Genomic DNA, 22,784 nt, shown 5'->3' on the forward strand with positions numbered 1-22,784 from the left:
TTTCTGTGTCTGCTCTGGGGTGCCCTGACCCCCAGGGCAGCACTGACTCTGACCCTCATTCATGGAGAAAGTTTCCCAGACTTCAAGATAGACTGGAACCCACAAAAGTGTGAAATAGATTACAGAGAGCAGTGCAGGTGTATCACTTGGTGAGAAATTGAGGTTTTGGGATATTTAGTGTGTTGTGGATGGCAGCAAGATGGAGGGCTCAGGGTGCTGTCCTGAGTTTCTTCTTCATGCTTCTTCTTCCTCCTTCTCCATGGGTTTGGGTGGCATTTTGTAATTGGGCAGAAAAGTCCTCATTGTGGATGCTCTTTTAGTTTTCCTTTGCTAAAAACCAGCCAAAATGAAAGTTTTCCAGGAGTGAGGGAGATGTCAGTGCAGGAGCAGAGCAGAGTTGTCCTGTTTGGTGTCACAGAGCCATGGATGGCCAAACCCACAGGCAGGGAGGGGAGCTGCAGTGTGATCTGTCCTGCAGCTGATAGAAAAGGTGGATCATTCTTTCATGAAAAGCCTTATCTGAATGGCCTCCTCTTTCCCTCAAGGTAATTTATCCTATGGGAATAACAGGCATAAGGAGCTGTTCCATGTTCTTACCTTTTGTTTCCCTCATGCTGGGGACCTTAAAGCAGCACAGGACAGGGAATCCCCCCCTGGAGCTCAAGTGCTGAGGAAGGAGTGTTTGTTTTATTTTTGGTAATCATTATTATTGATTACAGTAAAATCTGTCCCTGTTCCCCCCTGCCTGTCCCTCTCTCCCAAAGCCAAAAGCCCTGGTGGTGTTTCTGGGACAGCCCCAGCCAGGCTGCTGTGCCCCAATTATTCTGCCCATTTTATGCCAAGCACACACAGACTCTGCAAAATGGGGATCAGTAATCTTTGTTTTTCCTACATTTCCTCAAACCATTTCAAGACCCTTTCAAGGTCAGGGAGACCTATGAACTCTTCAAATGATATTCTGAATAGCTTCACATTTGCCCTTTGTGTTCATTTGCACTAATCAGCCTCTTCCCTGTTATCATGGGTGAGTCACTCACTTCCCCACTCCACTCCTGGAGTTTGCATAGTGTGGTCGATTATGACCCAGTTTGGGTAATTTGTCCTCATAATGATTCATTTATCACTATCCAGAACCCACTTCAGCAAAACACTTAAATGTGCTTTCAAATGCTGCACTTACAAAGAATTAAAATAAGCACTTGCTTGGATGGTCTGGAGGTGGGGAAATTGTGTGTAATCACACTTCTCCCTCGCTGATAGTACTGACAAATGTTCCACCTTACAGCATTTTGCAAAAAGCAACAATTGCAGATAAATAATTTTGATAAGCAGAATCAAATAACAGCAGCGTGTCATTCCTGATTAGATTTGACATTGTGCTAACATCCATCTTCCCCAAACAGCTGCACTGATGCAAGCCTTTCCTGCTGGAATCTGCCTCTAAATTATAAAACTGTCCAGAATGTACAAAAAGATTTATTTCAATTCTGAGATCATTGATTTCCTGGAGAATGACAGAGCAAACTGCAGTATTTGCTGGATACCTTAGCAGCACATTTATGCAATTGATTCTTTTTGCAAGCAGATGCAGAAGAAATATGAAATAGAGCTGCTTCAATTTGAATGCTGTTCCACATGGCCAGTAGTTCTGAAACTGGTAGAGTTGGTTTTATTTTATATATATATTTATCAACACACACACACACACACACACACACACACACACACACATAGATATATATCAGAAATTGGTGATACTCAGTATAAAAGGAACCTGAATTTGGATTAAGCCCATTGCAGTGCTCTTCATGAATTCATAACTTCTCCTGCCTTTCTTTTTTTTCATTTGAGGCAACTTCAGAAGATAAAACTGGAAGAACAGTGAAGCTGCATTCTCAAATTTAAACTGTGTTCACACAGAAAGCATATATATACATATATATATGTATACACACACAGATATATATACACACACACCTATAATATATATATATATATATTTTTTTATATATATATATATATATATATATATATATATATATATAACCTTTACCAGCTGAGTTGTAGTAATGAAAACTACCTGGATACAAACAAAGTTCTTACTGAAACTCACCTCTACATTTTTATTTAAACCACACTGAAAGTTAAATCTTGACTAAATACGTTGGGGAAAGTTTTAATGTGAGAACATGTTGACTCTGAGTAGCACTAAATACTTTGCTTAATTTGCATTTGTTAGGAAACTTTGCCATTAAAACTGCAGCAGAGCGTGAGCTGTGGTAGCGTGAATGGTTTCAGGACAGGACTTTTACACCTTATTAGCACTGCAGTAAGGGAAAAATACTTTAAAAGGCATTAAGGGGGAAAAAATGTCATTAAGAACATATTTGTCAGCTTCCAGAGATGCTAATGAATAGGAACATAATGGCATTAACAGCTGGAGATCATCTCCTTTTCCAGGGAAAACTTTAACCTCGCACACTTCTTTCATCTTGGTATGGAAATATGTGCTAATGAAAGCTCTTCCCAGGACAGGAGCTATTGAGGGGTTTAAGATGTGGCAAAAAAAGAGAGCCTTATGCGTGCAGTTCTCCTTTATACGTATTTATATTTAAATTATCATTATTTATTTTGAGCATATAAATAAAAGTCATTACAAAGAGTAACAAGAGGAGGCTGTGAGAGAAGCCAAAGTTTGAGGTCTTACACCTCAGTGTAATTTGTGGTGGTGGTGGCAGTGCTGTGCTTGTCACACAAGGAGGAAAACCCACGAGAAGATGTCTGATGCTCTCACTGCAAACATTTCTGAGGCTGAGGAGCAATCCTGGGAGGAGGGAGGCTGTTTTTGCTTTTCATTAGCCTAATCTCGTCAGAGTTTAATAGCAAAAACATGATAAACCTCATGTTCTTTTCATTAAAGAAACCTGTATCTCCTCTCGTTCCATGCCTGCTATCTGCTGGCATTATTAAGGAGTTTATCATCCTGACTTCTCATGCAAATTACAAAGGGATTGGGAGGATTTGCTCCTCAGCTGAGGAAAGAATCAGATGGATCCAGAGGTCCTGAGCACCATAATTGGCACCTAAATATGCTTTAGGCAGATGGTGCTGTAGATTGTGCCAGCAAATTACTTCTTGACCATGGCTACTTCTGTGCTGTCTGTTATTTTGTGGATTTAAATCTGTCCTTTATTCGTGTCAAAATACCTGTGGAAGTATTTTGAAGTGTAATTTTAAGCTGCTTTCCTCAAAAGGTATTAATACAGAGACATGAATCAAAATCACAGCAAAATTTTGGAAGGTGTCTTTGTCTCAGGATAAAAGTAACACCTGTGTGTCACAGGCTGAATGAAAACTGCATCTGGGACAGGTTTCCCTTTTGTCCCAGAGGAAAAGCTGAGTCCTAAAAATTAGTACAGACAACCCAAAATGAGCTGAACTTTTAAAGGAAAGGAACTTTCCAGTGCACTGAGAGATGCCACAAATGTACTTATGCCTTTTACTCTCATCAGCTTCATAACCTCTGATGATAACTCAGTGATCAGCAGCAAAAGGGCCCTTTTAATGAGAAACATGAAGGATATGTGTTGTCTGGCTAGACTGTGAAAATGTGATGTTTAAAACACTGCAGAGAGATACCCTGTGTGTGTTTGTGCTTTCTGTGTGAGCACAGTGTCACCAGCTCCACACATTCCAACTCGGGAACGCTTCAAACAGACTCTGTCTCCCACCTCCCTGAGAGTGTCTTAAAATTGTCTTTGAAATGTGGTAAAAGTACACACTTTGATTCTCACCATGGTGTTTTCAGTCTGAGCTCAGCTGCATTTCAGCTGCAGCTTTCCCAAAACCAAACCAGAGCCGTTCAGGCTGCTGGGCTGTGAGAAAATGAACTGCTTAGGGTGAAATAAAGTCACCATTGCTTACTGCTACAATCAGAATAGAATTATTGCAAATGGTGCTCAAAAGGGAACAGGAGGAGCCTGCTGGTCACCTGCTCTGCTCTGGCTGTTGTTTGAGCTGCTGTGCCACCACTAAATCAGGAGTAGTGGCAACAGAATGAGTCAGGGGAGCGCCACAAATATGCAGCACTTTGCCAGAGGAAATCAAACTGCTGTGATCCATGAATCACCGCTTGCCCTCTGAGTCTCTGTCTGTGTTGGGTTTTTGTGTCTGTTTTATGAGCTGCTTTTTAGTTGCCTTCTTGGCCAAACCAATCCTCCAGCAGAACAGGAGAGCTGCTCCAGCTGAGCAGTTGTAGACCTGCCTCAGCAGCTCTCCACAGCCTAATTACAAACCAGCTGCACGTCCAGCACCTCTGGGATATCCAGAGAAACCTCCCCAAAACGCAGCCATTTATAGTCTTTGCTTTTCAGTGGCTACCTTTGATTTCCCCTTTTATCAGACTGAACAAAACACAACTCCAGCCATCACTAAGGGTCTGAAGGTTTCCCCAGCTCAGGCTCTAGCAGGAGGAATTTAGCAGGAGTTAATGGCCCTGTATTCGATGCTGTTGCTAAGAAACCCTGGCTTGGCTCACGATGTCCTTTTGCAGTTTGGCATCCGAGTTCCTCCCTCAGTGATGGAAACGCTCCTGCTGCAGCCTCTTGGCTTGTCCAGAGCAGGGTGTGCTCTGCTCTCAGCCTGCCTGGCTCAGCCCTTGGCACACTGACGTGGGAATCCAATTTCCCCTGGTTTTTACCCACTTTAGCCCTCGTTTGCTGAAGTCAAGGCCCCCCTCTTGCCCTTGGCAGGGGCCTGCAGCCCATTACGTGTTTGCAGTCTGGGACTGGCTGTGCTGCAGAGTATTCCTGCTCCTAAATGCCTGGTATCCAGGAGATATCATCACCTGGCTGGAGACACAGAGACAATTTAAAAGCACAACCCATCTGTTTTACACGGGTAATACGCACTTCTCTCGTTGCCATGGCAAACCGGGAAAGAAGAGCAGGGAGAGATGCTCAGGTGAGGGAACTGTGCCTCACTGGGGAGGCAGGAAACAGCTTTGGGGTTGTTTTCTTTTTAATGGTGTGCAGAAATCCATAGGGGTGAAACCAGATGCCTCTTTTGCAGGAATTTCCTTGGGTCTCTTTTGGTGTGGCATTTGTATGGGAGTGCCAAGGAACCCTGCACTGAGTCCTTATAGGCTTGATGAGACTTGGTTTGCAAGGATGGGTTTTGTCCAGTGTTTGCTCTGAATCTGACACCAGGCAAGCAATGCAGTTCCTCTCCTTTATTTCTGATGTGTGGGTGGAAGGAAAATGCTGGACACTGGAGATGAAGATGGGGTTTCTGTAGACCAAGGGTCCTCCTTATGCTCAGGTTTCTCTGTGCTTTTCTCTTCCCCAAGCTGGCAGAGAAGTCCCTCAGGTGTCTGGAGCCCAGCATTTCACCCACGTGCTGCTGGTGCAGCCTCATGTCAGGTTGGCCTTCTGAAATCATGGTGAGAAATTGAGAAAAAGCAATTTAGAGGAAAGACACGTCATTCTGATGAGGATGAAGTCCACCAGAGACCTTGAAGCTCCACAGGAGAGAGCAGAGGTGGCCTCTGTGCAGATGGAGTTATTCAGAGTTTGCTTCTTATTTACACAACACAACATTCTGCACTGCTATTGAAGTTGAGCAGACTTGGTGCTGATCTCACCCTGACTTTATAAGAAATAGAGAAAATAAATGTCTTGCACTGTGTGGTCTCCAGACACCCTCAATATGACACCAAAATCAGTTGATGGAACTGTATTATCACTTTCCTCTCTCTTGTCTTTTGGCCATAATTAGCAGGGACACTTTCTGTCAATCAAGTGTCAAGATTAAATGCTTTCCCTTCATCCATCAGAATTCTGTGCCAAAGAGAATGGTGGTTCCCTTGGGCAGCTGCTGGGGAGCAGAGTGATGGGCTGGGTTAGTAACAGGAGAATTAACTTTAAATGCTAATGTTGAGCTTTACACAGGTTCAGGAGGCTCAGAAAGATGAAAGGCTCTCAGAAACGGTGTCATTCTCATTGCCCCCAAGGGAAGGAAGCTGGAGCTCCTGAGGGTGGAGCAGTGAGGCTGGAGAATGTGCTCAGCCTGTGTTTGTCAGCTGCAGGGCAGGATGAGTGTGGCAGCAGGTCAGGGTGCTTCCACACAACTCATTTTTGGGTATGTCCCACCCACCACAGGCTGGACACCAAGGGCTGGATCACTGCCTTGACCTGTCCCTTCAGGAGGATTTCAGCTCCATCCTGAAAAGCAGGTTAGGCACTGAAATGCCTCAGTGACATCAGGAGCCCAAGAACTGAGGGCAGCTTTCAAAACAGAAACGAGTTCTTGAGTAGCCTCAGGGAGTTTTGAATGTTTTAATCAAAACCTTTTTTATTTACCTAACAATCCATGTCACAGAGAAGAGGGAGGCTTTTAAATATCTCCTGCTCTGCTGCTGCTGTGGTTGCACCTGCCAGGGCCCTGCAGTGATCTCAAATCTCCCTGTGCTGGCTGCAGCCCCAGCTCCTCACTTGGACTTGGCACAGGGACACAACTGCTGGGAAACCCCAGCCCTACCAAGTGCTGCCTGCAAAATGCTGCTGTCCTGTGGAAATCAGGGCACTGGGAATATTTCTGTGTCTGCTCTGGGCTGCCCTGACCCCCAGGGCAGCACTGACTCTGACCCTCATTCATGGAGAAAGTTTCCTAAACTCCAGAATAGACTGGAACCCACAAAAGTGTGAAATAGATTATAGGGAGTAGTGTAGGTGTATCACTGGGTGAGAAATTGAGGTTTTGGGATTTTTAGTGTGTTGTGGATGGCAGCAAGGTGGAGGGCACAGGGTGTTGTCCTGGGTTTCTTCTTCATGTTCTTCTTCCTCCTTCTCCGTGGGTTTGGGTGGCATTTTGTAATTGGGCAGAAAAGTCCCCATTGCAGCTCTGTGGGATCAGTTATTGGGTTAAAAGGGGAAATAATCTAGATGTCATCTCTTAATTGGACAGTTTAGTCTGAAGCCCTTGTACCAAGAGATTTTTGGCCATTTTGTGCCTTCTAATGAAAAGCTGCAGAACTCACAGCAGAGAGACTGTTTTAGTGATAAGAAACAATAAACACCTGAGTGTGAACATGAACTGTTGTCTCAGTGCCTTCAGTCCAGACCCAGAGAAACCAATCCTTCCCCAGTCCCACACTGGTGACAGTTACTCCTCTTGTCCTTTATTAATTTTATTGCTTTGCCAAACAATCCTGCTGCAAAGGCTACAGATGAAAGTGAGGAAAGGAGGTTAATGCAATATATGTTATTCCTGTCTACAGGGATATTTGGGATTTTCACTGCTTTCAAATTCCTGAAATGAATGCCACAAGCAAAGTTTACAAATGCAGAGTGAGTAATTTAAATATGAAATCACTCAGCCTTGAAGTCAAGGTTCAAAGCTAAATCACAGAACCCAGGGAACCCAAAACAAAGAAGACATTGTTTTCTGCAGGTAGGGAAATTTAGAAACAAATTATTTGCCTCTGGAAGAAAAATCCACTTAGTGTCACATGAGGCTTTCCTACATGAAAAAAGTGAGGTAGTGCTGCACATCCCTTTGGATACAACAGAGCTAAAAGCACCTTCACAGGAACATCTAGGAAACCTAATAGATAAGAAATAATGATTCCAACTGAGGCAAACATTTTAATACTCTGTAATTACTATTGAATTCCCTACTTGTTGGGTTTTTTTGCTGTCATAATTTTGACAAATGATCACGCTCAGAAAACAACACGACTGAAAAGAAATGAGAAGTGCCCACTGAGTCCCGTTCAAATGGAGGAGGATGTGCTTAAGCATCATCAGGACTTGCATGTTTTCTGAAGGAAACCTTCCCATTGGCAGGCCCTTAAAAACTTGTGTGTTTTTCAGTGGAAAAAAACCCAAAAATGCAGAAGAATTTGACACTTTTCCTGTGTGGGCATCTCCCCAAATGCCACATCCACGTTGAATATTTCCAGGGATGATGATTCCACCACTTTCCAGCCTATTCCAGTGTCTGAGCACCCTTTATGTGAAGAAAATTTTCCTATTATTCCCTGGCACAACTTCTGAGCCTGCTGCTTGCATGACTTGTTCTTACTTACAGGGAACGTTAAGTCTGAAGCTGTGGATACAGAAAAAAACTGATCACAGAATAAGAGCATTTAGGAAAAAAAAATACTATTTCACTGCATTTTATAGATGTAGTTTGCAGAAATAACAAGTTCTAGCACTGGTCTGAAAAAATTTGCTTTATTTTAAGAAGAAATTCTTCAGTTCAGGGCCCATAAAAATAAATGACACACTGAAGAAGTGTGAATGTGAAGATTTTGCTCCAAAGATATAATCATGTCAGGGTTATTAAATGCTGAATATAGTCTCATTTTATCTTTATTTTCTAGATAGTTATTTTTATTCCACATAAATAGGACTGGGGATATTGGCTGCAATGATACAAGTCAAAATCAAGCAGTAATGGACACTGGAACTACAAAACTGCACAAATTGCAACTAATCCAAAATATCCAGGGTATTGTACATGCCACAAGTTGAATGGTTTAGATGAATAAAAAAAGGTGTGGATTTCTCCATCTTCAAAAGGAATTGATGCTGTTTCTGTGGCTGAATGGGAATGGATGAGAAGAAAACGTGGGAATAAAACAACTATCATCCAAAAGCTGCTTGGGGGCTCTGCCAGCAGGGCCAGTGCAGATGGAGCATCTGGTGTGGTCCTCAGCATCACCTTTATCTGCAGCAGGAACTAAATCCCCCTCCCAGGCTCCCTGAGACAGCTGGGTTTGTGTGAGTGCTTGATAAAACTTGACCCTCTGATCCGCTGTACTCAGCCGAGGTTTATCAACCTGTGTTGCCACTGTTTGAATTTCAGCTTTTTCTAATGCTCTGCCAATAAAGGGGTTTTCCCTAAGATAGAATTGCTAAGCCCAGCGTTTTGTTAGTGTCACATCCAAGGTTTTAAGCAGCAGAGCTGCTCAAGGCAGCTCCCAAGGAAATTTAAATACTTGCTTTAACAGTATTCTCCATCCCTTCTTTTATCTGTGAACAAATACAGACACATGCAGGGAGAGATTTGCAGGTTGCCAGTTTTCATGACTTCATTGAAGTCTCAGAATCATTGACATTTTTCTCACGTGACAAATCTGGTGCTTTTTTTTTTGGTTTTATTTTTCTTTTTTTTCTAAGATTTCTGGTTGAAAGAAGTGCCATCCTAAGGGTGAAACAAAGATCTCAGGAGCTGATGAGAACAAACATGGCATGCTTGATTTTTACATCTTGTTTTTCAAGCTCCTTTCAGGATTGCTGGTGACCCTCTCTCATTATTGCAACCTGAGCAGATTACCAAGACAACACCAATTGGTTTCTCAACACTCACAGCAACAGATAAAACTTCAGTCTCTTCCATATGTTTGGTGGGAAACAAACCAAGATCAGTTGTCTTCTAACCCTTTCAGTTCATTCAAACCCCAGAAAAGCCAATAATTTAAATTCCCTTTAGGAAGGGTTTTCTTTCACCTTTGACACAAAGGAGATGGAGCATCCTCTTTGCACCAGGAGCTGTTTGTTGAAGCAGAACAACTCCCAGTTTGTAGCTGGGGAAGAGCCAAACGAGTCCCCCACTGGTGGTGGCATCTCCCCTTTGTGGGGTGTGGCATTCACATTCTCTGATAAAATCCCTTTTCTCCTGGGAAGCTGAGAGGCCTCAGAGAAAAGGAAAACAATTCTTATCTCATTTGCTTCTCCTGTGTTGTGCTCACATGTGAATGAGTTTGGAGATTGTTTACCCACAGGTGATTGTTTCATTGCATTCTGCTGTGAGTTGTTTTCACTCTTTGGCCAATTGGGGCCAAGCTGTGTCAGGACTCTGGAAAGAGTCAGGAGTTTTCATTATTATCTTTTCAGCATTCTGTCTGTATCCTTTCTGTATTCTTTAGTATAGTTTAGTATAGTATTCTTTAATATAATATAGTATCATAAAATAATAAATCAGCCTTCTGAGAACATGGAGTCAGGTTCATCATTCCTCCCTGCAAACACAATAGTCGTGTGTGATGTTTCCACAGGCTGCAGAATGTGTGTTTACACATGGGAACTGATGTGTTGAGGCTTTAGCTGACCCATCCAAGACCCTGGAGCTCATTTTGTCTGAATTGGGAGCCAGTCCTGCACCCCATCCAAGACTGTTTATGTGAGCACAGATGGGCATCGCTCCTCCAGAGCCAGCTCACAGCAGCTGCACGTCTGACCCTGCTGCTGGCACCCAGAATTTCTGCTGTTCTCTTCCTTCTTATCTAAATAAAGCAGCAATTGTTTCTGGAATACAACAGTTGCACACCATCAGCCGTGGAGGTGACAAATAAATGATTACCCAACAGCAAGGAGCAAGCAGCAGCTGTGTGTCCTATTGTATTTGCAGGGTGCCCAGACAAAGGAAGGAATGATGAATCTGACTCCATGTTCTCAGAAGGCTAATTTATTATTTTCTGATAATATATTATATTAAAGAATACTATACTAAACTATACTAAAGAATACAGAAAGGATACTTACAGAATGCTAAAAAGATAATAATGAAAACTCCTGACTCTGAGTGATATTTTTTTATTATAATGTTCAGTAGTTTAACTAATACAGCTGGGGTGAATAAACGAGTTTTTAGGGGTGGGATCACTTGTTCACCTGGATGATGTTCTTGTAGCCCTTGTGACATTTTATCCAAAGAGAAAGATATTGTTTATTTCCTGAATGATCCTGGCAGTGTTTTAGTGAGAGGAAACACTGAGCTTTTTCTTTTTTAAAATTTTGGCCAAATTCTAGTGAACTTCATCTCACTACTACCATTAGCTGTGACTTACAGCTGAAGAAACTGAGGAAAAGAAAAAAAGTCCTTTCCAGAGGGATGGTTTTAAAAAGCTCAGAAAGACACAGCAAAATACAACAGCTCTTCTTTCCCTACTCAGTTTGGATATGTCTTGGATACATTAACAGGAATTTTTTAGCAACAGGGGGGTTCTCCAAGGAGAATATGGACATCTGTCCTTGCAGACAGGTCTGGAACTCACATCTTCTTTCCACTCAAATATGAGCTTTTAAATGGAGAGGGAGTGTAAGGAGAAATTACAAAATTTATTTCTGTGTCGCTAGATTCAAAACACACCAAAACAATGCAAAATTGACATTTTTATTGAAGTGATTTAAAGTCCAACTTTGAGAGAAGCTTCTGCACCACAAAGGAAATGTCAATGAAAAACTTTCATTATTAAAAAGCTGCTACCACCCTGCAGAGCTCCACTTGATGTTATTTTCATTTCCAAAAAGGTCGGGTTTGTAAAGAGAACCTAATAAGCTGAAAAAATGACCACCTTTATTGCTGAGCTTGTTTTCCTCTGGAACTCTAGTGCCATTTACTGGTCTGATGGCTTTCTTTTGCATCTGGGAAGCTCTGAATGCAGCTCTTTGCCAGTTACACACCAACCATCCAGAACCCAGAGAGACCAGCTCGTCAGTAATTACTGTAATGGCTTATTTGCAGTGTTTCTTGAAAGGTGATTGAGCCCCTAATGCAGACACCAGATATTTTTTTTCTTCACTTAATGGTGTGGTAAATTATTCCTAGGAGGGGGCTCATTGAATGCCTCCTTTGGAACAAGTTAAAGGCCACAAAGGAAGAAAAAAGCTGTAGGTCTCTTCTTAGCAATAACAGGAGAAAATATTTCTGGAGTGGTTCAGATTGAGATCTTCCCAGCCTTTCTGCGAGGCTGTGGCTGTCAACAACGTCTGGCACAAGCACATGGATGGGGCAGATGGCTCAGGGTGGAATTTCCAGCTGCAGAGATGCAGGATATTTTCCTGGGTAGAGGAAAATGGGCTCTGTTTGCTCAGAGCTTCTGCCTTGTGATCCTCATGTTGCAGCTTTGCAGATCAGCTTCTCATCTGGTGGGGGTGAGAGGTGTTAAACAGTGCAAGAATGGGGAACAGGCTGGATATTAGGAAATATTTCTTCCCTGTAGGGGTGGAAAGCACTGGAACAACTCCCCAGGGAAGTGGTGGAGTCAGCATCCCTAAAAGTGTCCAAAAACCAAGCAGAGATGGCATTTGGTGATGTGGGTCAATGGGCACAGGGGTATCTGGTTGAAGAATGGACTTGTTGATCTTGGGGGCCTTTTCCAACCCTGAGGATTCCAAGCTTCCATGATTCTATGACTCTGTGATTTCATGAGCTTGGCTTTTACCAAGGGAAGTTTCTTCTACTACAAAGTGAATAAATTAATTGATCTGTCCAAATGCAATTAGCAAATGCTACAGCAGGAAAGGCTTCCTAATCAGAATCATTAATCTGGCAAAAATGAACTGTTGCATGTCTTGCATGTCCTTTTTTTGGACACAGCAAAAAACAACCTCAATAATATAAATAACACCGGGCTTTATTTATAATTTAGCTGTATAAATATCTTATTTTTACACATAATTACACACATTACTGTCTACATGCCATAACCCAAACTGCCTTGAATTTCCAGGGCTGCAGGGCTGGCTATTTTTTGGTTCCAAAGGCAAGGTTTTGAGCTTTCTCAAGAACATTCTTAATTTCTGCCCAAACCTGTGCAGACAGAAGTTTTTGCAGGTGGGGATGAGGGAATATTTGAGAGCTGGCTGTGATTTAGAGAAAGCAGAGCACACTGCTGATCCTTGTGCTGTCTGTCCCTCTGTGCTTTCAATGCCCCAAACCTGAGGGGGGAAACTTTCCCCTCTCACCTCCTTTGAGGGAATGAGAGTATCCATCATTATTCATGGGGCTGAAGTCACACAAAAGGCTATAATTTGAGACGAAAATAAAAAAGAGTTCAAGAAATTGAAAGAGTTCAAATAAAAAAAGAGTTCAAGAAATTTAGTCAATCACCTGAGCAAAACAGTTTCACATACTCTTCAAAAAGAGGTTTCAACTGGGAAAAATATAAATCAAACAATTCAATTGGGGTTGTCCAGTCTAGAGAAAAGAAGGCTCTGGGGAGGCCTTAGAGACCTTTCCAGTACCTAAAGAGGCTCCAGGAGAGCTGGAGAGGGACTGGGGACAAGGGATGGAGGGACAGGACACAGGGAATGGCTCCCACTGCCAGAGGGCAGGGATGGATGGGATATTGGGAATTGGGAATTGTTCCCTGGGAAGGTGCTGAGGTTCTGGCACAGGTGCCCAGAGCAGCTGTGGCTGCCCCTGGATCCCTGGCAGTGCCCAAGGCCAGGTTGGAGCATCCTGTGGGAGGTGGGGTAGAATGGGATGATCTGTAGGACCTCTTCCAACCCAACCCATTCCATGATTCCATGCTGTGGGAGATGCCAGAAGGCATTTGGACACTCTGGAGCCCCTCATGCTGCCAAGCCCTGAGTCTGGCTCTGGAGTGGCCCTGCAGAAGACACAGGGAGAGCTCAGACAGGGAGGCCTGAAGTGCTCTGAGTATTTTCTTTTCCCTCACTGCAAAAACAACGCCCATGGCTGTTACTCCAGGAGTTATTTGGTAACATTAAACACTACTGAAGTGCAGTTTGCCCACACTCATCCCAGCCTGTGCAGACACTCTGAGGGCCTGGTGAGCCAGGGAGGTTTCCCTGGCAGAGCTGTGAACGCTGCTCCCTTGGGATGGGTTTGCAATGATCCATCCAGCAGTGCAGCTCTCTGACTTCTCTCTCCACGGGAGCAGATCCCCAGTGGGGAGAGCTGACTTTGGGTTGTTTGCTGGCCCTCTGGGGATTCATTAAGGCAAACAGACCTTTCCACTGATATTCTGAGTGCCCTGCTCCAGCACCCAGCTTGGGCTGCAGACACTGCTGGAAACTCTCTGCCAGAAATAATTGTCCCTTGCAAAAGCCACCATTTCATGGAGTAAATGCTAAATTTTCTCTGGTTTACAACATCCAGATGGATTGATCCAGATGGATGTAAGGACTGGATGCCACTTGGCAAGGACTCATTCCTTTTGACTCTTGGAGAGCTGGTTGTACCCAGCATCCAGATCAGACCTGAGGTTCTGGGGGATCCTGACTGCTCTTGTTGATGTTTTTCAGCAGACTGAAAAAGCAGATTTTCCCCATTTCTGTCCCCAGAAGCTGCCTGGGGACTCTGCACAGCAGAGAGCTCCTGCAGAGCCCCATCCCTCAGTCCCTGGGTGTGTGGGGTGGTGGGATGCTCCTGCTTTTCCTCAGGTCCAGCCTCTCCTGGAGCCATCCCTGCAGCTCTCAGGAGCAGGAGCCTTTTTATCCTTTTTACTGCATTTTGGATCAACACACCAAAGTCAGACTCAAACATCTTCTCTATTCCATGTGGCAGAGCCAGCCCAGGAATCCTTACTCACCTTCCTTGATAAAATTATGATCGTGTCCGTCCTCTTTCATTTACTCACTCCTGCTGCTGAGAATTAATTTTAGACTCTGCTGACTTTTGTCAGTAGATCTCAGGATATATAATCTATGCTTTATTTTATTTTGTGCTCATCTGGGCAGTAGCTGGAGTGTATAAAATGGGGTCTCCTGGAACAACTTTATTGCTTCAGTCTCTTCCTTGAATGAGTTTTTGGCGCAAGTATAATTTTTCCCTCGTCTCCGACAGAAAGCAATTTCCTTTTTCCCCTGCACGTCCTTCAGGCTCTGGTGATTCTGCCCTGAAGAAAAGCAACTTTGTCAACCCATTCTTGCTTCTGGGGGTGGCAAATTGTCCTCACCTGAGCACCTCAGCACAGCACATCCTCTCTGATAGCAGCAGGCAGAACCCCTGCCCCACTAAGAGATTATTTGATCTCTTTTTGGGGTGACATCAAAGAGCTAACAGGGGATTGTTATGGTTCCTTCACCTCTTGAAATTGATCCTTGCAGTGGGGAAATGATGGAATTGGAATGGGGAAAGCTGGGATGCTGGCAGGACTTTGACAGCTGTAACTTTTATTCAGCCTGTTTCGCTTGCAGTGTTACTGAGGTGTTACCAACCTTGAGCCAAGGGGAATGACACAGAAAGGGAAAGGGGCTGTCTTCATTTTTCCCCCTTTTTTTTTTCATTTTAAGGGACCAAGAAGTGTCTTTTAATCTCCACTGGACATACCTGTGTTTATATCTGAGGTTCATACTTTTTTCCTTGAAGAATTTGATGCTTTCACAAAGAACTGTCTGGGTTAGTGGAAGTGTTGTTCAGCAGAAATGTCTGAGCCATAACACTGTGAGAGATGAAGGGTTTGCCTCATTATCTCTGTCCTTTAGATTTTTAGTGGGCAAAAGGCAGGAAGTTTCTCTTGATTTAAATGAGAAATATCCAATTTCTTCTGCTTTGGAAGCTGTGTTGCAGATTGACACGGGACTTCCAGAAAAATAGTGTCAGGAATGGTTTGGTCTTTTCAGCTTTGTTTTCACTGTGTGTGTAGGCTGGAGGTTTGGAAATGCCTCTTTTACTTTCATGAGGAAGACTCAGAGGATTTTATTTTCCAATACAGTTTCCATTGTGTTCATGGGAAAAGATTTGTTTTGCTAAGCAGAGTATAAACACAGCACTGTGGCAGATCCCTCTAAAAATTGGTTCAAGTCAATACTGATCTGCTTTCCCCACATTCTTGCTGGAAAATATTTTTTTCTGATTCCTCTGGCATCTCTCTAAACCTAAAGAATTACAAATGAGAGAAGCACTTACCCCCCTGAGCTTCATGCGCCACATACTGCTCCAACAGCACTAAACTTCCCAAACAGAAAGAGAAGAAATATCAGAGATATTTCAGAATTGAGAGCTCTAGCTTCAGATGAAGAGGTTGGAATAATATAGAATAATATAATTACGTTTGTTTTGAATTACTTTAAAGTCAGAAAGCCAGGGAGAAGTTCTCCATGTACCAGTTTCTGCTCACAGTCTATGTAAATCTGGAAGGGAGCCATCAGCTGGAGGAGAACTCTGGTGTACATTTGTATTACTGAAAGCAGATGTGGGCTTAGGGCTCCAGCCAAAACTTCAGAGGAGGAAAAAAATGATCTGTCCTCAATTCCTCACTGGTCAGAAAGGATGGGGTGAATCAATACTGGTGCATTAGTGCTGGGGAGATGGTTTTCAGGCCTGACATGTCTGATAGAGATGCTAGCTCAGTCTAGAAGTGATAAGAAAATCAAACTACTGCTGCCTGTGCACGGCCATGTGCCTGCTGCTCTCCTGCATGGAAAACCTGCAGCTCCCTGGGCTCACAAGTGTTGCTTGGTGTGAGGACAAATGATACAAAATGATTTGTTGATAGTGATGTTAGGAAAATTAATCCACAATCACCAGAGGTTTATGTCCAAAAGGGAGGCAGAGGAGAGCTTTCTGGTTTTATTTGAATAAAGGGAGAGGCCATGGGGCATTCCCCTGGGGTGTCTCCAATTTTTGGAGCACGCAGCCTCCTTTTTATCCCAATTTCCTTGCTTCATTTCCCTTCTCTCTTTCCCCATTGGCTGAGGTACTTGAGAGGTCCAGACCTCCCAAAACACCTGATACCAAAGATTTCTCTCTAATGTACAACCCTCCCTTTTCATTTTTAATTCTTACGGAATTTAGGGTTTTTCTTCCCCATTGTTTCTTTCATCTCTCAATGTCTGATTTCATTTATCAGATAAAGCAAATCTCTTTTTCCATTCATCAATCAGTGGAATCCTTCCCATTTCTTTTACCTCCCAGTGCCAGTTTTATCTACCAGCAGCCCCACAGCTGGTTTGCAAAGACAAATCCACCATTCCCCTCAATGGCCTGGGGAAGTTCAGCTGCCCATGGTTTCCACCTCTTTTTGTGCCACACTGCTCCCCAGGCCTGTGTCTGTTGGTGATGGAGAGAGATGGGGAGACTGACTTGGTGATCAAAATCTGATTTTATTGTGGGATACAAACACTTATATACCATATCAGGGAGACCAGTAATGTGCACTACAATGATTAGTTAAAATCACATACAGAAATTTATGCAAATAACAACATCTCTTGCTTGCAGAGTTAATGGGATTTTCTTTTTCCAGTAAACCCATTTGATTTAATCTTCCTGCAATCCAGGTCTAATTTGCAAAGTGCTGCTTGCTTTTGCCAAGGCATCCTGTTATCAAATCTCTTATGACAACCAGTCCAAAGTCCATCATGTGTCTGGTGTCCCCCAACGTTCCAACACGTGTTCCCCTCAGACATTGCCCTGGGAGCCTCCACGGGCCAGGCCCACGAGCAGGAGGAGTTTGGGACACAAGATGGGGCTGGGCTGTGTTACCCTGATTTTTTAAGTTTTTCTAAGCCTTCTGATTTTTATATTCTTGTGACAAACTTTCTCACACACTTTATGTAAATAACTCATTGTTTTGCGTTCTTTTGTAGAGGAGGAGAAATTTGATGGACTGTTGGTTTGTCCAGTGTCATTGGAGAGGTGGCACTGTCACCCTCCAATCCACTGTCACTTTTAGAACTCTAAAAATGTTGGAGTCATATTACTGCGCCTGAGTGGGCGCAGCTGGTGAGAGAGAGACGGTGAATCTTGTTTCTTGAATCAGAAGGCTGAATTTATTAATATATTATAAAATACATTATAGTTATACTAAAAAGAATATAGAGAGAGGTTTTGCAGAGCAGCTAGGCTAGCTAGGAATAGATAGAAAAAAATCTACAACAAAGTTGTGGCCAAGGACTCAGTCCCCTGGCTTGCACTGGTGATTGGCCCTTAATTATAAACATAAAACATGAACCAATCACCAATCAAAATAGGTGCCCCTGTTGCATTCCCCAGCAGCTGATAATAATTGTTTACCTTGTCTTCAGAGGCCTCTGGCCTCCCGAAGACACAGAAATCCGAAAGAAAGGATTTCTGTGGAGAAATGTCTGCGACAGAGTCAGAATTAAACTTCCCTCATTTTTTGCATTAGAAAATCCAGTGTCCACATCTTTCTGTTTCGTGTCCCAAAGTGACAGGGCTGCCTTGTGACAAACATGTGGGGTGCACATGAGCCCCACCCAGCAGTGCAGTTGTTATACAGCCAAGATTGCCCTGGCACAGCATTCCCAGAGCAGCTGGGGCTGCCCCTGGATCCCTGCAGTGCCCAGGCCAGGCTGGACAGGGCTTGGAGCAGCCTGGGACAGTGGGAGGTGTCCCTGCCATGGCAGAGGTGGAATGGGATGATATTTAAGATCCCCTCCAATCCAAACCATTCCATGGTTCATTCTGTGATTTATCTATTTAAAATGGACCCTCCCTCACAGTGAGCCTCAAACCCCTTTTCTATTAGCAGGAGGTGCAGGAACACCCTGAGTGCTGGGAATCCTCCCAGTCCCCTCTCCAAGGCATCTCCAGGCACAGATTTTGTTTTATTATTTTAATGAAAAATAAACCCTCTCAGCAAGGAGGATCCTGCTCTTTCCCTCCTGCATTTTGGAGACACAACTGTGATTTGTTATGGCCCTTTTGTCTGGGGAAGATTTGCTCCTCAATGAGTGGTTTCTGGCTAATCTTTACTACTTCCAATTTTGTGGCAAGATCTTCTTTAGACAGAACTGGGTCGAGTATATTTCAATTTCCTCGTGTTCTTCAGATCAGTTTGTCAGAGAGCCCTAAATAACAGATTGCTTTATTCATAAACAGCCTGAGCCAGCCAGGGTGTGCAGCACGTTCAGGGTGTGACAGTGATGTGTTACTCTGAGTTTATCAAAGGGCTCCACTGCCTCAGCCACCAGCACAAAGAAAATACACTGAAGAATTATTTGGGTCTCATTTATTTAATGAGCCAGCAGTAAAAATGAAACTTCCAAACTCACCACGGTTGAGGAGCAAATCGCAGCGCAGATTTTTCAAATCCAGAGATTTTCATTGGGTGGAAATAAATGTGGCCATTGGTTCATATATAAATTGCAGCTTCATAAAGTGTGTGAAATTGCTGGGGGATTTCTGTGAGCTGTGGAGGAGGTGATTTCTGACTGGGAGCAGAATCTCACATATAATACCTGGGGTTTGAGCCCACGAAGGAGAATTTAAGAGATTAACAGTGATTCAAATACCAATAATCATAGAGAAAGAAAATTAGCAATGTTTTAGTTGTTGGTCTGACTCACTCCTACTCCAGCTAATAAAAAGCCAGTTTTTCCAGCTTCTCTCCTCTGTGTTGTCTGGAGTTCTGGTTCACTACACATCAGAGAGAACAGGTCTCTGGGCTGTGAGTCAAGAGACTGACTATTGTTGTTCTTATTTTCACTTTAGCCATGAGATTAGAAACATAATCATAGAATCCTGGAATGATTTGGGTTGGAAGAATCCTTCAATACAACCTCATTCCCAACCACCCTGCCATGAGCAGGACCAGGTTGCTCAGGGTTTTTATCCCCATGTCTGTATGATGCCTTTGCTGCTCCTCTCAGGAGAGTCCAGGGCAGGAAATGGGGATCAATTATTTCCAGCTCCACCTTTCCAGAGCAAATCACTCTCATCTCAAACTGAAAAAATTATGTTGGCTTCCTCCAGCATGATTTAATTCCTGTTTCTTGCTTTCCCTCTGTGTCTCCACAGCTGTTGAATCGCTGCATTCCCTGAATGACCAGATCTCCCATTTCATTGTCAGCAAGTCAAAAACCCTGGATGAGGATGAAGATGCCTTTTTGCCCAGTGAGAAGGAATCTCTGAAAAGTGCCATGAGGCTGATGAGGCACCTCCTGATGGATGCACAGGTAGGAAATCAATACACAAATGTGTGTTAGGATGTGAGGAAGGCACATTGCACACATCTGGAGGGATATGACATTTTTATGTGCAGTTTTAGCAGTGGAGAACATTAACTGCTGATTCTTTAAAACTGATTTTGGCTTCTGAAATCTGCAGCTGTGGGAAGAACATCTCAGTGTTCAGCCTGTGCTGGGGCTGAGCCTCAGATTCAGGGTTGAAAATGGCTCTTAATTTCAGGAGAAAATGCAGCAATGTACCCATTGATGGGAATACAGCAATAACCCCATTGATGGGAATCCAGCATCAGCACTACCAAAAGAAAATCATCTGTCCACTAAGCATCTGTGCTCAATGCCAGATTTAGAAGTGTCAGACAACTGAGCTGTTGGTGTAGCCAAGCTCTAAAATGCCAGTTAAAAGTCATGAAATTATGTGCAGATGTTTCTTTGTGCCTTTGTTGCTTCAACAAAAAAATCTCTTTCTCTGTAGCTTTGCTGTGTTGTAGTCCTTCCTTCAACGTACAAAAAGCGTCCTTTGAAATATTAATTATATTTATCTTTTTATATTACATTTTGGTCTTTATTTGCAAAGCCTGGATGGAAAATTACAGCTGCTGTCAGAGGGCTCTTTTGAAATGGGGTGGTCTCTAAAATCAGGCAAAGGAGGCCTGAGGTTGTCCTGAGATCTTCTGAGTTCTCCAGGTCTGGGAATGGCCTGCTCTGCTTCCATGTTCTCCCATCTGGAGCCTGGCTCTTCTCCTTCTCCTTCTCCTTCTCCTTCTCCTTCTCCTTCTCCTTCTCCTTCTCCTTCTCCTTCTCCTTCTCCTTCTCCTTCTCCTTCTCCTTCTCCTTCTCCTTCTCCTTCTCCTTCTCCTTCTCCTTCTCCTTCTCCTTCTCCTTCTCCTTCTCCTTCTCCTCCTCACTTTCAAAGCCTCTGGTCCTGCTGACTTTGCCTGGCAGGGATCCTGTTGCCCATGGGGAGTGGCCTGGGGATCCCTGCTGTTAACAGCACATTAATTTTAATATTGTGTGTGTGCACCAGGAGTCAGTCCAGGTTTGGAGGCTGTGGAGAGCACAGGGAGCAAACCCTCCCTGTTGTGCTCAGGGTTTCATTTCTGTGGGGATGGTGCTGATCTCACCTGTGCACATCTGTGACCAAGTCCCCTCCATTTCCCCCAAAGCACCAGAGTTAATGCTGCTGAAGTGTCATGGGGAACACAAGGGGTGAGATTGTGCTTTTGGATCTGCTCCCACGGTGGGAAGAGATCCCATAGATTTCCCTGCAGGTGGGAATAAAATCACAGAATCCATGGAAATCCATGGAATCCTCCCAGTGTGAGGCTCTGGACAGAGACAAGCTGAAATCCACTGCTGGGCCCTTTTACTCTCCTCTCCTGGCATGGACCTGATTTTGACTGGTGGATAATTTGATGAAAGAGCATCCAACTTGACATTTTGGGCAGCAAGTCTGGGTTAAAAGAGACCTCAAATCTCATCCCATTTCACCCCCTACCCTGGGCAGGGACAATTTCCACTGGACCAGGTTGCTCCAAGCCCCATCCACCCCTATTCCAGTCCCAGATATTTGGAGTCCCTCTGGGCAGTCAGGCATCAGGGCAGGCAGATAAAAATAAATATGGGGCAAAATGTACCTATTGATAATCCCCTTGTGCAGGAATTCTATTTTTAGCACCCAAGAATTGCTTTCCTACTTATCAGCTGTCCTGAATGCATATTAATTGGTGCCTGTGATAGAGAGACTGATTAGGAAATGCTAAGAACAATAGGGAAATGTCAAATGCTCCTGCATCCTCATGATGTGCCTGGATCCCTTCCCAGAAAGGACAGGATGTTTTCTTGCCTGGGATTTTCAAGTTGGAAGAATGACAAGGTGGGAAGTGGTAGTGGTGAGCAGAAGGAGAAAGAAAGTAAACAGGTGATAACATCCAGTAAAAAAATCCAATAAAATAAATCCTCTGAGGAATGAAAGAAACATGAGTCTGGCAGGAGTATCAGCAGGAATATCCCTGCCAGTGTGTGAATATAAATATGTGCTAACCCTGACTGCAGAGTGCCCTGTAGCTCTAATCATACAGCAGGTAAAAATATTACCAGTGCAATCCTTTCCTTTCCTTTCCTTTCCTTTCCTTTCCTTTCCTTTCCTTTCCTTTCCTTTCCTTTCCTTTCCTTTCCTTCCCTTCCCTTCCCTTCCCTTCCCTTCCCTTCCCTTCCCTTCCCTTCCCTTCCCTTCCCTTCCCTTCCCTTCCCTTCCCTTCCCTTCCCTTCCCTTCCCTTCCCTTCCCTTCCCTTCCCTTCCCTTCCCTTCCCTTCCCTTCCCTTCCCTTCCCTTCCCTTCTTTTATGGAAAGATTGATTGTGCAAGGCTCTGTACAAAGATAAACTAAAATCCAGTGCTTGGCACTTTGACTCTTCCACGGACCTGATTTTGTCTGGTGGATAATTTGAGGAGAAAACATCCAGTTTGGTATTTTTGCTGGGCTGCTAAGCCAGCAGGAGTGGCTGCTCAGAGGGGACAGCTAATGGGCATTTCTCACTTCTCTGTCATTATTAATCTGCTTTGGAAAGGCAGGGATGATGTGGGGGTGATGCTTTGTGCCTGCTGCCCTTCTGCCTTGCAGAGAAATTGGACACAATTTTGGAACTCTGCTTGGGCACACACCAGGAGATGTTGCTGAAACAAAGCTTTTGGGTCCACCATGGGTCTGACTTTGATCTTGAGTCATTTTTTTGGCTTAGGATGAATCACTGAAGCAACACACAGAGCTTTCCACTCTGGAGAACACTGTGAGGGCTTTTACAGGAGCCTGTGCTGGGCCCATGTGCATCTGCCTGTGAAGGGACAGGTCCCTGCCCTCCCAGTGAGGTGTCACTGGGAGCACAAAGGACAAGGATGTTCATCAGAGTGGAGAGGAGGAACTACAGCACAGAGGCACCATCCTGGTGTTTCACTGCTGGATTTTCTGATTGTTAAAATGTGCACTCTGTGCCCCTAAGCATCAGCCCAATCCCTACATATTTATTTCTCCCTTGGCTGCTTGGAAGACCCAATTTTGCCCATCTGTTTTCTCAATTTACTCCACTTATCACTGATTTT

The 22,784-nt window shown here is 43.9% G+C and overlaps 1 protein-coding gene across 1 annotated transcript in view; it reads left to right on the forward strand.

Annotated features, from left to right (window-relative positions):
- Positions 1-22,784, forward strand: part of KAZN (kazrin, periplakin interacting protein) — a 227,097-nt gene that overhangs the window by 39,498 nt on the left and 164,815 nt on the right. Inside the window, exon 2 of the mRNA XM_058818765.1 lies at positions 19,519-19,676. Coding sequence (XP_058674748.1) covers positions 19,519-19,676 — 158 coding nt within the window. The remainder of the gene's footprint in view (positions 1-19,518; positions 19,677-22,784) is intronic.

This window comes from Ammospiza caudacuta, chromosome 22, assembly GCF_027887145.1.
Source record: "Ammospiza caudacuta isolate bAmmCau1 chromosome 22, bAmmCau1.pri, whole genome shotgun sequence".
NCBI lineage: Eukaryota > Metazoa > Chordata > Aves > Passeriformes > Passerellidae > Ammospiza > Ammospiza caudacuta.